The sequence below is a fragment of the Mustela putorius genome, unplaced genomic scaffold (assembly GCF_011764305.1).
Source record: "Mustela putorius furo isolate JIRA1106 unplaced genomic scaffold, ASM1176430v1.1 tig00000271_pilon_pilon_pilon, whole genome shotgun sequence".
Classification (NCBI taxonomy): Eukaryota; Metazoa; Chordata; class Mammalia; order Carnivora; family Mustelidae; genus Mustela; species Mustela putorius.
This window is the reverse complement of record NW_025421339.1, coordinates 134,637-148,409: the sequence shown is the minus strand read 5'-3', so window position 1 is coordinate 148,409 and position 13,773 is coordinate 134,637. Positions and strand designations below refer to the sequence as shown.

The 13,773-nt window shown below is 41.2% G+C and overlaps 1 protein-coding gene across 5 annotated transcripts in view; it reads right to left on the bottom strand.

The window, feature by feature from the left end:
- LOC123391633 (transport and Golgi organization protein 1 homolog) overlaps positions 1–13,773 on the bottom strand; it is a 42,564-nt gene that overhangs the window by 26,167 nt on the left and 2,624 nt on the right. Inside the window, exons 1-4 of one of the 5 annotated variants that reach the window (XM_045078492.1) lie at positions 12,836–12,895; positions 1,963–1,984; positions 1,737–1,817; positions 145–233 (exon numbers count right to left, since the gene is read on the bottom strand). In XM_045078492.1, the coding sequence (XP_044934427.1) occupies positions 145–213 (69 nt within the window). In that variant the 5' untranslated portion in view covers positions 214–233; positions 1,737–1,817; positions 1,963–1,984; positions 12,836–12,895. Of the gene's footprint in view, positions 1–144; positions 234–1,736; positions 1,985–12,835; positions 12,995–13,773 lie in introns of those variants that run through there. The other 4 variants (XM_045078488.1, XM_045078490.1, XM_045078489.1 and 1 more) reach the window with 4 other exon arrangements.

Here is a 13,773-nt window from a genome sequence, read left to right as displayed (position 1 = left end):
AAAGAGGCAGTACTCTACATTTGTGAAGCTTCTCTTACTCAAGGACCATTTCTGGGTTGCATGATATAGATAAATAGAATGAACTACCAGAGGGTAAGTAACCAATATGAAATCACAAAAAAATATTTGAAAGGGCACACATACCTTCTCCTCCCAACTCGCTATGTTTTTTTCAAGATCCCTGTTTTCGTTTTTAAGGTTATTAATCTTCATCTTGATTTGGTCTATAGTAACTGAAAGGAGAATAAAGAATTTTAAGATAATTAGCAAAAACAGCGACATTGAATAATCCCAATATATTAGCACCAGAGTACATTCTCTGACACTTGGGTGTCACTAACTTGCTAGCATTCCCATTGTGCCTGAAGGAAGCATGTTGTAGCAGCATTTGAAACCTAAGACATTCTATATCAGTGAGATTCCTACTTAAAATGTTTTTCAAACATAAAAAAAGAAACAATCGAAAGCTTTCTCATTTTTCTCCCACCTGTAAGCACCATTCTTGGAAAATTCAAACCTTGCATATGCTAATGTCATCGCCAGAGATGTGACCGAAAAATCAAGCATCCTAGCAACTAACATCTCTCTCCTCCAGTGATTCAGATAGATACAAAAGCAGGTCCCTGCAAACAACACATAATGAGCAAAACTATACATTGTTCCTGCTCAGTGGATCGTCCACTTCCAGGTCCTACTTGGAATTCCACACAAGGAAAGCTCAAGATGTCAGGTGAGTGACAACTCACAGGCCTTCAGAAACTTTCTGCTGCTCCCAGATCGCCTTTCATGGACCCCAGGCTGGAGGCTCTGGAGGACCAGTTCTCTGCTATAAACACATTTGGGTACAATATCCACGTTACAGAGAGTCTTTGGAGGCCCTGGATAATGCACAAGCCTGAGAAGACAAGCTTTTTTCATCACAACAGGAGAATGTTACCCTCCACCCTTAAAGGAAAACAACACTCATGAGGAGACTGATGGCAGCTCATAACACTTGTAAGGTCTAGAACACAGACTCCTCTAAGAGCCACTTAATTTTCTCATCGTGGGGCACCTGGGTGGCTCAGTTGGTTAAGGGTCTGCCTTCTGCTGGGATCAGGATCCTGGGTCCTGGGATCACATCCCACATCCAACTCTCTGCTCAGCAAGGACCTGCTTCTCCCTCTCTGTCTGCCTCCCACTCTGCCAGCTTGTGCTCTCTCTCTATATATATCTAGTGAATAAACAGAATCTCTTAAAAAATAATTCTCTCATCTTGCCTCAAAGTGCAAACTTCTCTTCTCCTGACCCACTGTGAGTGCTCTCCTGCTCTGAGACCTCTCTTCTCACCAGAACCACTTCCACACTCACAACAATGAACAACGACATTCAATGGTTTCCTAAGTGCCAGGTGGCCACCCAGGCCGTCAACAGCCAGTACCATGGAATCACCACAATCCGTGATCCCCACATACTATCCATTATCCCCGCTGGCACAGGCTTTATTCCATTCATTCTCCCCTGGCAGGCGACGACCCCTCCACTTCAGACTTAAAACCACAGTTTACTTCTCTCCTGTAACACACGCTCTGTATGGCCATATCTGCCTTCTTCCCTATGTGTAGCCATTTTGCTAGACTCAGAGAGTTTTCTCCTCTTGACATTTCACCAAGAGCCAGCTCATGGTGAAGTACTCACTCCAGACCTCACGGTGTCATCATCACTTGCCTCCTAAACATGTCTCTGCAAAATTATACCTTGTATTCTCCCTAGTCCCACGAAGAGTTCCTTCTCCTGGTCTCTTAGAGATGGCAACTCCCTCCACACTGTCACTTAGACTCCACATGGGGAAGAGAAGCATTTTCAAGACTTAAGTCAGTGAGACATCAGAAGTCACCATATTTATCCCTCATCAAATTAAACACACATCAAATACGGGTACTGAGAATTTTTGGCAAAGAAAACTGAAGCCCCAAATCTTACCTTCGTATTGTCGAGGCTTTATCTAAGAGAGGAAGAAACAAAGATAAGCTGGATGACAAAACATATTATGAGTAATAATCTGTAGTACAGGTAGTACCACAATTATAATCCAAAGATATTACAACAATCACTTTGCTTAGCAGCATGAATTCACAGGATTAAAAAGGAAGATAAAATTAGAATTTCTGGGGCGCCTGGGTGGCTCAGTGGGTTGGGCCTCTACCTTCGGCTCAGGTCATGATCCCAGGGGCCTGGGATCGAGTCCCGCATGGGGCTCTCTGCTCAGCAGGGAGCCTGCTTCTCCTCATCATCTCTCTCTCTGTCTGTCTCTCTGCCTATTTGTGATCTCTCTCTCTGTCAAATAAATAAATAAAATCTTTAAAAAAAATTAGAATTTCTGATGAAGTCATAATGGTTTACAATCAATTAATGATAAAGAGTACAAGTTGTGTTTAATTTATTTTTGCCCCCAAATTCTATTCACATAGTAGTCAATGAATGTTCAACCTCTTCAATATTGACAAGGGATCATGCAGACATTGAAAAGATATCCTTTAATTCATTATTTATTTCCCTAGCTATTTTTTATGTTAGTCACCACACAGACTGTCATTAGTTTTTGTTTTCTTGTTTTTTTTAATTTATTTTTTATTTATTTTCAGCCTAACAGTATTCTTTGTTTTTGTACCACACCCAGTGCTCCATGCAATCCATGCCCTCTCTAATACCCACCACCTGGTTTCCCCCCCCCACCTCCCAACCCCAAGACTTAAAACCCCTCAGATTGTTTTTCAGAGTCCATTATCTCTCATAGTTCACCTCCCCTTCCAATTTCCCCCAACTCCCTTCTCCTAACTCCCCATGTCCACCATGCTCCACCAATAAGTGAAACCATATGATAACTGACTCAGCATTATTTCACTCAGCATAATCTCCTCCAGTCCCATCCATGTTGCTAGAAAAGCTGGATATTCGTCCGTTCTGATGGAGGCATAATACTCCATAGTGTATATGGACCACATCTTCCTTATCCATTCATCCGTTGAAGGGCATCTTGGTTCTTTCCACAGTTTGGCAACTGTGGCCATTGATGCTATAAACACTGGGGTACAGATGGCCCTTCTTATCACTACATCTGTATCTTTGGGGTAAATATCCAGTAGTGCAATGGCAGGTCATAGAGAAGCTCTATTTTTAATTTCTTAAGGAATGTCCACACTGTTCTCTAATGAGGCTGCACCAACTGGCATTCCCACCAACAATGGAAGAGGGTTCCCCTTTCTCCACATCCCCTCCAACACATATTGTTTCCCGTTTGGTTAATTTTGGCCATATCTCAATGTAGTTTTAATTTGAATCTCCCTGAGGGCTAGTGATGATGAACATTTTTTCATGTGTCTGATAGCCATTTGTATGACTTCATTGGAGAAGTGTATGTTCATACCTTCTGCCCATTTTTTGATATGATTATCTATTTTCTGTGTGTTGAGTTTGAGGTGTTCTTTGTAGATCCTGGATATCAACCTTTTGTCTGTACTGTCATTTGCAAATATCTTCTCCCATTCCGTCTGTTGTCTCTGTGTTTTATTGACTGCTTCCTTTGCTCTGCAGAAGCTTTTGATTTTGATGAAGTCCCAAGTTTATTTTGGCTTTTGTTTCCTTTGCCTTTGGGGACATATCTTGAAAGGAGTTGCTGTGGCTGATATCGAAGAGATTACTGCCTATGTTCTCTTCTAGGATTCGGATGGATTCCTGTCTCACGTTGAGGTCATTTATCCATTTTGAGTTTATATTTGTGTATGGTATAAGAGAATGGTCGAGTTTCATTCTTCTACATATAGCTGCCCAGTTTTCCCAGCACCATTTATTGAAGAGACTGTCTTTTTTCCACCGTATATTTTTTCCTGCTTTGTCAAAGATTATTTGTCCATAGAGTTGAGGGTTAATATCAGGGCTCTCTACTCTGTTCCACTGGTCTATGTGTCTGTTTGTATGCCAGTACCATGCTGCCTTGGTGATCACAGCTTTGTAGTAAAGCTTGAAATCAGGTAACGTGATGCCCCACATTTTATTTTTGTTTTTCAAAATTTCCTTAGCGATTCAGGGTCTCTTCTGATTCCGTTTAAATTTTTGGATAATTTGCTCCAGGTATTTGAAGAATACTGGTGAAATTTTGATTGGAATGGCATTAAAAGTATAGATTGCTCTAGGCAGTATAGACACTTTAACAATGTTTATTCTTCTGATCCAAGAGCATGGAATGGTCTTCCATCTTTGTGTGTCTTCTTCAATTTCTTTCTTGAGTGTTCTGTAGTTCTCGAGTACAGATCCTTTACCTCTTTGATTAGGTTTATTCCCAGGTATCTTATGGTTCTTGGTGATATTGTAGATAGAATCAGTTCTCTAATTTCCCTTTCTGTATTTTCATTGTTAGTGTATAAGAAATCCACTGATTTCTGTACATTGACTTTGTATCCTGCCACATTACTGAATGGCTGTATGAGTTCTAGTAGTTTGGGGGTGGGGTCTTTGGGTTTTCATTATAAAGAATCATGTCATCCGCAAAGAGAGAGAGTTTTACTTCTTCATTGCCAAATTGGATACCTTTTATTTCTCTTTGTTGTCTGATTACTGTTGCTAGGACTTCTAATACTATGTTGAACAAGAGTGGTGAGAGTTGTCAACCTTGTCGTGTTCCTGATCTCAACGGGAAGGCTGCAAGCTTTTTCCCATTGAGGATGATATTTGCTGTGGGTCTTTCATAGATAGATTTGATGAAGTTCAGGAATGTTCCCTCTATCCCTATACTTTGAAGCGTTTTAATGCATCGGATGCTAGATTTTGTCAAATGCTTTTTCTGCATCGATTGAGAGGACCATGTGGTTCTTCTCTCTTCTCATACTAATTTGTTCTATCACATTGATTGATTTGCAAATGTTGAATCATCCTTGTAGCTAAGGGATGAATCCCACCTCGTCATAGTGGATAATTTTTTAAAAAGCTGTTGGATCCTGTTTGCTAAGATCTTGCTGAGAATCTTGGCATCCATATTCATCAGTGATATTGATCTGAAATTCTCCTTTTTGGTAGCGTCTTTGCCTGGTTTGGGAATCAGGGTAATGCTGGCTTCATGGAAAGAATCTGGAAGTTTTCCTTCGGCTTCAATTGTTTGAAACAGTTTCAGGAGAATAGGTGTTATTTCTTCCTTGAAAGTTTGGTAGAATTCCCCTGGGAATCCGTCAGGACCTGGACTCTTGTTTTTGGGAGATTTTTGATCACTGCTCCAATCTCATTTCTAGACATCGGTCTATTCCGGTTGTTGAATTCTTCCTTGTTCAATTTTGGGAGTTTATAGTTTTCCAGGAATGCATCCATTTCATCTAGGTTGCTAAGCTTATTGGCATATAAACTGTTGATAATAACTTCTGATGATTGTTTCTACTGCTTGGGTGTTTATTGTGATCTCTCCCTTTTCATTCATAATTTTATGAATTTCGGCTTTCTCTCTTTTCTTTTGGGTTAGTGTGACCAATGGTTTATCAATCTTATTGTTTCTTCCAAAAACCAGCTTCTAGTTTCATTGATATGTTCTACTGTATCTCTGGTTTCTACCTCATTGATCTCAGCACTAATCTTGATGATTTCCGTTTTATGTGTGGAGTTGGTTTGATTTGTTGTTGATTCTTCAGTTCTTTAAGGTGTAGAGACAGCTGCTGTGTTCTGGAATTTTCAATTTTTTTGATGGAGATTTGGGTGGCTATGTATTTCCCCCTTAGGACCACCTTTGCTGTATCCCATAGGTTTTGGACCAAAGTGTCTTCATTCTCATTCGTTTCCATGAATTGTTTCAGTTCTTCTTTGATCTCCTGGTTGATCCAAGCATTCTTAAGCAGGGTGGTCTTTAGCTTCCAGTTATTTGAGTTCCTTCTGAACTTTTCCTTGTGATTGAGCTCCAGTTTCAAAGCATTGTGATCTGAGAATATGCAGGGAATCATCTAAGTCTTTTGGTATCAGTTGAGTCCTGATTTGTGACCCAGTATGTGGTTTATTCTTGAGAAGGTTCCACGTGCACTTGAGGAGAATGAGTATTCTGTTGTTTTAGGGTGGAATGTTCTGTATATATCTATGAGGTCCATCTGGTCCAATGTGTCATTCAATGCTCTTGTTTCTTTATTGATTTTCTGTTTCGATGATCTGTCTATTTCTGAGAGAGGCAGGTTAAGATCTCCTACAATTAATGTATTCATATCAATATGACTCTTTATCTTGATTAACAGTTTTCTTGTGTAATTGGCTGCTCCCATATTGGGGGCATAGATATTTACAATTGTTAGATCATCTTGGTGGTTAGTTCTTTTAAGGATTATGTAGTGTCCTTATGTATCTCTGACTACAGTCTTTAGTTTAAAATCTCATTTATCTGATATGAGAATTGCTACCCATCCTTCTTTTGAGGCCCATTGGCATGAAAGATGCTTCTCCATCCCTTCACTTTCAGACTGGGTGCATCTTTAGGTTCAAAATGGGTCTCTTGTAGACAACATATGGATGGGTCCCTATAGTTTTTTATCTAATCTGCAACCCTTTGCCATTTTATGGGAGCATTTAGGCCATTTTCATTGAGAGTGATATTGATAGATATGTTTTTATTGACATCGTGCTACCTTTTAAGGCTTTCTTCCTGTAGATTGTCTCTATATTTCTGTTCAATACTATTCTTAGGAATTTTCCTCTTTTATAGAACTCCCCCCTTAAGATTTCCTGCAGCGTTGGCTTGGTGGTTGCATAATCTTTTAAGCCTTGCCGGTTTTGAAATCTCTCTATCTCTCCATCCATTTTGAATGTCAGTCTTGCTGGATAAAGTATTCTTGGCTGCATATTATTCTCATTTAGTGCCCTGAATATTTTGCCAGCCCTTTATGGCTTGCCCGGTCTCTGTGGACAGGTCTAATACTATTCTCATGAGCTTTCCTCTGTAAGTAAGGAGCCTCTTAGTGCTAGCGGCATTCAAGAGATTATACCTACAATTATGATTCCTCAATTTGACGATCAGGTGTCTTGATGTTTTTCTGGAATCTATAATCTTGGGTGGAGAACATTTGGCCTCTCATACATGAATGCTGGTTCTATTCACTAGATTGCGAAATTTTCATGAAGGACTTGTTCCACTATATCCTCTAGACTTCTTTCTTTCTCCTCCCCTTCAGGAATTCCAATAATTCTGATGTTGGAACGTTTCATGGCATCATTTATTTCCCTGATTCTGTTTTTGTGGTTTCTAATCTGTTTGTTCCAGGCTTCCTCTTGATCTTTCTCTCTGTTTGTTTTCCAAATCACTAATTCTATCTTCTGTCTCAGTTACCCTAGGTTTTAGAAAATTTAGATTAGATTGGAACTCACTGAGAGCATTGTGAACATCAGCCCTGGTAACTTTTAACTCTGCCCTAACATTGTGACCATCCTGTCTGGTCCCTTTCAGCACGGCCCTAATCAATTCCGTTTGGTCATCCATGGCTTTCTCCAACCTATCTATTGCCTGGATAAATGTTAACCTGAATTCTCTTTTCGACATATTGTCTATGTTGATAGCCCTTAGCTCTGTTGTGGAAGGTCCATCCTCTGTATTTTTCTCTGTTGGGATTCCTCCTCCTAGTAATTTTGGTGAGAGATGACTGAACAGATGTAGCTGGATATATCGACCGTGGTGCAGTCAGGGTGCACTCTGTAACACTTCTGAGCAATCAGGATTCCCCACCAAAATGAGAGAAAAAAGACAAGAAAAAGAAAAAAATAGGAGATAGAGAGAGACAGGAAAGAAAGGGAAGATGAAAGAGAAGGTTCAGCCCAAATGCGCCCCAAAGAAAGATTTATGAGGTATACAAACAAGAGACAAACAGAAAGACTGATAAAAGTATATAACAAGAGAAAAATATGTAAATATATGCAAATACATGAATAACCTTGTTGAAAAGAACCCCAAGTGTAAGATTTATATACTATCAGGACAAACACAAAAACACAGAAACACTGGTGGAAGAAAAAGATGGGAGAGTGGTTATAAATTCTCTGTGTGGGCAAGGAAGGTTGTTTTGATCCTTGCTGGATGTAATTGATATCTTTGTTAAAGGACTCAACTTTCCTAGGATAAAGGGATTAAAAATGGTTTACCTCTAGGGGTAGTATTGATTGGGGAATGGGGATTTCTTTGAAGTTTAACTCTATATGAATATTAGAAAATAAAAATAAAAAAGGAATAAACTCAGCTAAACTAAAAATTTTAAAAATTCATAAAATAGAAGTGCAAAAGAGAAACACAGGTGTATGCAACAAAAAGTTTAGGTTGGAAATTTATTATGGAATTTCATGTGCTGGACAGCTCTCTGTGATGGTAAATGGGTTAAACAATTATCTATATACAAAAAATGAGCCAGAATAGTGGGAACAAATTAAAAATAAAAGTTTTCCTATGAAGTAGTGGTGGTGGTTCTCTTGCAGTCTTTTTATTTTTTTCTTTCCTGGTTTGTTTTCTTGGGGAGGTGCCTGCCACGTTGGTTTTCAGTCAGTAATATTCCCTGAGTTAAGTCCTCCAGTCCCTGTCTAGGGGGTGGGCTCTGAGGAAACCGGTTTTTTTCAGGCTTTTGTTCTCTGGAGCTTTTTATGTTTCTTCACCTTTTACCCCCCTCTCGCCTTAACCTCTTTTGATGGTTTTTGTAAGTTTAGAGGAAAGCAAACTGTACCCTGACCTCCCTCTCAGAGAGAAGCCTCAGTCTGTTCTGTGGGTGTTGCAGAGCCCATATAAACTTCCCCTTGGCTGCTGGCAGAGTAGGTTCTGAGTCACGGTTCCTGGGGACGCAGGATCTTCTGCTTGTACCCAAAAGCATGGCAGCGGCGTCTGTCTGGGATCTCCAGACCGCCAGAGAGGTCCTAAGCATGGATCGCACACTGAGATTTTCCCGCTGGTCCAGGCTGGGAGTGCCTAGTCTTTCTAGGTCTAAGAGCACCTGGCTTGCATGCACCTCTTTTGGGGGAGGCTGTGCATCGCGTGCACATCTCAGGCTCTGAGAACGGGTGCAGGTCCAAAAGCACCAGGCTGGGCCTTCGTGCACCTCTCTCCTGGGAGAGTTTGGGGTGCCTTTGTTAGGCTCTGAAACAATGGCGCATATCAAAGAGCGCTGGCTGGGCCTTTGCACCTCTCTCAGGGGAGGATGAGGGACATGCACATTAGAGGCTCTGTAGCAGGGCTCACACATTCTGCCATCCTGTGTGGCTCCCATCCCCTTACAGGAGCCAGAACCCAGGCAATCTCCGGTTTGCTGGCGGCTCTGGGACCAAGATCTGGTTTCTTTGTCACACTCTCTCTGGCTCAGATGCAGGGGAGGCTGTCCTGGGACCGAGGACTTAAGCCCCTGTCCCTAGCTGCCCCGATTCCAACAATTTACCACCCACGTTCCTTTGCTCTTTTGGAGTGCTTTCAACCAGTCTCCAAGTTAATGCTGGTCCCCAGACACTGGGCACGCTCGCTCGTATTAGGGTATTACTTTCCAACTGGTCAGCTCTGGTGGCTCCCTCCCCCTTTTGTTTATCTTGCAACATCAGTCCGCCTTTCCCACTCCGCTTTACCTGCCCATTGGCGTCTTCTGCCCCTGCTGAGATCCAGATGTGTAAAATTCTGATCTCATGCTGATTTCATAGGTGATCAGAGTTCTTTGGTAGGTAATCAGCTCGCTTTAGAGTACAGGTTGAAAAGGTGCCTCTTCCTACTTTCCCGCGCCATCTTGTCCCTTCTGTCATTAGTTTTTGATGTAGTGTTCCAGGATACACTGTTTGTGTATAACACCCAGTGCTCCATGAAATCGGTACCCTCCTTATTACCCATCACCAGGCTCCTCATACCCCTCTCCTCTAAAAACCCTCAGTTTGCTTCCCAGAGTCCATAGTCTCTCTCATGGTTCATCTCCCCCTCTGACTCTTCCCCCCCCCCCCCGATTCATTTTTCCCTTCCTTCTCCAAATATTCCCTATGCTATTCCTTATGTTCCACAAATAAGTGAAACCAAAGGATAATTGACTTTACCCACTGGACTTATTTCACTTAGTATATTTCCCTCACATTTTTGCAACCCAGTATCTGCACTGAAGTACAGAATTTGGGATTATTTTAAAATACTGAAAGAAAGAAAATGGAAGGAAGGAGGAAAGAAGGCAGGCAGGCAGGCACGGGAGCAAAGGCTGTGTCAAGGATATGCCACCTCTTTCCTTCTCTACAAAGCTATCTTGAAACCTTACAAAGAGTTGGCTGTTTGCTGAATTCACACACAGTTATGACATATCAGGTGCTATGCAGTTTCCCAGACTGTTTAAATGCAGTGTCATCAAAAAGAAGTAAAAGCCATCAGATGAGATAAAGAGTGGCCCATTATGAGAAGAAGCATAAGCCATGACAGAAATGACAGCTGATGGTTCCAAAAAGGGAAGTGAGGCAATTCAGATTTGAGTCACCCTCATGTTATTATAGCTCAACAACATCTAGGCAAGACCTCACTTTGACACCATTAACATATTTCCTGTTTTTAAAAAAGGTTTACAGGATGATGAGAGGCTGGGGCCAACCTGCAAATCTTGCCAGGATATTGGAATATCACCATGCTATCAATAAACCAGTCATAGTATGTTGTTGGGGAGAGTGCATCAGGGGAGGGAAATCAGAAAGCCATGGTTATTCCTTTGATTTCACATGTTGATTAGGAACCTCTGAGCTCCTGTGGCCTATGTCACCAGCCCCATGGGCAGGGGAAGTGGAAAGGTCGATGGCTACACCAAATATATAATATTTTTCTTTTCTCTTTGAAGGGAAGTTTTCTCCATTGTGAGGGAGAGGGGGAATAGTCCCACGGAGAAAGAAACTCAAAAGAGTTCTTTCTTCTTACAAAGGTCTGCCCTCAAATGAAACTATGTCTCCAGAGTCTAAATGGGGGTTTCCCAAAGACTCAGCCACAGAGGTGAGGGAAATCCTCAACTCCAGTGCCATCTCCTCCCTGTCTCACCGGCGAGGACCTCAGTCTAACTCCGAGCCAGAGAAGCAGAAAACCTCACCCTAACTCCCACTTACCTCCCTTCCTTCAGCAGGACACAGTATCTAGCTTTCAACACAACCCTACAAGGCATGCTGCAGGTAAAAACCATGACAGCAAGCACGAGAATCACACTTCCTGTGGCAGAAGTGATGGGGAGAGCAGGCTGGACTTTCAAGTCTCTTTGATGTAAGATACTGGGTCTAAGGGAAAAGTGCACAAGAGGAAGAAGAGATGGTAAAATGTGGGCAGAGATAGGAAGCCCTAAGATTGTAACATGTTGTCTAGAAAGACAACAACACCATTATAAAAATCAAGAGTGCTTGCGCTGGCTTCATGAAGAGACTCAAAATAAACCAGAGGAAAGAATCATTGACAGGAAAGAAACTTCCAAAAGAGAAACACAAAGACAAAAATTACACAGACAACACAGAAAACCCAAGACTGATAGGTCATTACAAAATGTGTAACACACACATAACAGGAATACCTATTCCTATAGGAGAGTGGACGGAGAGCTATTTGAAGGAATAATGACAGAGGATTGTCTGAAATTAATGGAGTTACCTAATCAAGATCCAGGAAAATCAAAACATTGAAAGAAGGATAAATACCAAAACACACACACACACACACACACACACACACAAACAATAAACCAAAACCACCAATGTTTCCTAATCTAGAATATTCAGCTACAGATCATTAAAGACAAATAAATTGTTCTGGAAATCTGGAGCAGGGATTGGGAGTGGGTGTGGGAAGGGGAGAGGTGAGCAGTAACACCTTATCCAGAGAAAAGGATAAGAACGACATCACACTTCTTTTCAGAAACCATGCCATCAAGAAGGATGAAGTGTTTATACTGTTTAAAGGAACATCGAGCTAGAAATCTGTGGCCAGTGAAATGGTCCTTCAACACACACCACACAGTAAGGAAACCCGTCAGGAATAATGGCGGGCATTATTTCAATGATGAAGGGGTCAATTCTCCAAAAAGACACAACAATTTCTAATGCGTGTGCATCAACAACAGAGTGTCAGAGCACATGAAACAGAAACTGAAAATACTGCTGGTGGGAACAGATGAATCCATTCCTACAGCTGGAGAATTCAAAATCCTCTTATCCCTCATTGACAGACCCAGAGATGCAGAAGATCCATGAGAACACACGTGAACGGACCAGCATCACCCATCCACCCCATCCACTATCATTGGCAGAATATTTCATTCAACAATGAGGTATAGACATTCTGCTCGGGCTGACATGAAACAGTCACTAAGAGAGTCAAAATTCGGGGCCATACAACACATGTGAACCACCAAAGGAATCGAAATCACCAGAAATATACTCTCAGACCCCAGTTGACTCAAACTAGAGATCGAGAACAGAAAGATAGCTGGAGAAATGACCAGAGAGAGAGAGAGATTCAACAGCCCACTTCTAAAGAAGACATGGGTGGAAGGGCAGGTGGGTGGAGGGATGGGTGAAGGAGGTGAAGGGAAAGAAGAGCGCACTTCTTCTGCTGAGCACTGAGAAATGTACAGAATTGCGGAGTCATGTTGTACACCTGAAAGTCACATTACACGGTTTGCCAATTATGCTTGAACTTAAAAAAAGTACATATGGATCAAGAAGGCACTTCAATAGAAATTTAAAACTACATCAATCTAGGTGATAATCAAAATTGACATAGTAGAGGGAAATTTGTAGTACTGAATGGACATAAAAATGTCCAGGGACTCTAACATTTTTTGCTTATTTATGAGTGAAAGTACAGAAGGTACATTAATATACTTACAGCGAGGATGGTTCTCCAGAGGTATATGAGAAAGGCACAAGTTCCCAAGAAGGCAGTTAAAATGAGAAGCTTCCACAGAACTTCAATCCCATGAGGGCCAAGACAGAAAGGATCAGGCAAGGAAAGGACCAGCTGAAATACCATTTGAGACAATGAGGAATCTCAAAGACTTTTACTGTGTACCTGTCACAAAAAAACAACTTTACAAACCCTCAGTCAGCCTCCAGGAGGTGAGCATACCTCTTAACTAGCTCCTCCTGGAGGAGAAGGAGCACAGAGGCATTTCCAAGGAGCTGGGGCAAACTTTTGGCAGTGATGAGTGTGTTTACCAACTTACCATGATGATGGCTTCCTTGTTGCTTCCCTATGTCAAATATCAACAAAAAGTATTCTTTGAAAAGATGTTGTGATCATATATACATTATGACACACTAAAGCTGCAGGCAAAATCTAATAGACAAATCTTAAGAGATTTTATTTTATCTACAAGCACATTGCAACTGTTTTTTTTTTTCTATAGCTAACAGAACTTGAGAATTTATAAGCCAACATAAAATAAACAAGGTAAGTCAATGTAAACTTAGAATAGGTAAGGAGTCAGTGACTTCTATTGTATATCCATGGAGGACCTGGAAAAACTCCTTTGGACCATTTCCAAAACTACACCCAAAATTTAAGGACGAATGAGACATGGAAAGCATGAATAGAATTTGTACTAGAGGTACAAATGAGCACATTATATGGACACATGTTTATAGATCAGGACATAAGTGAGAGAGACAGGAGGCTGCTCGTTAATACGACATGTGATTATTGCCCAATAAAAATAAATCAGAGTTAAAAATATATGATTAGTTTCTGAAAAAACATTGATGTTTTCTTTCAATGCTCACTCTGATTCTGAATCGCAAACCCAGATGTCAGATTTCTGAAGTACA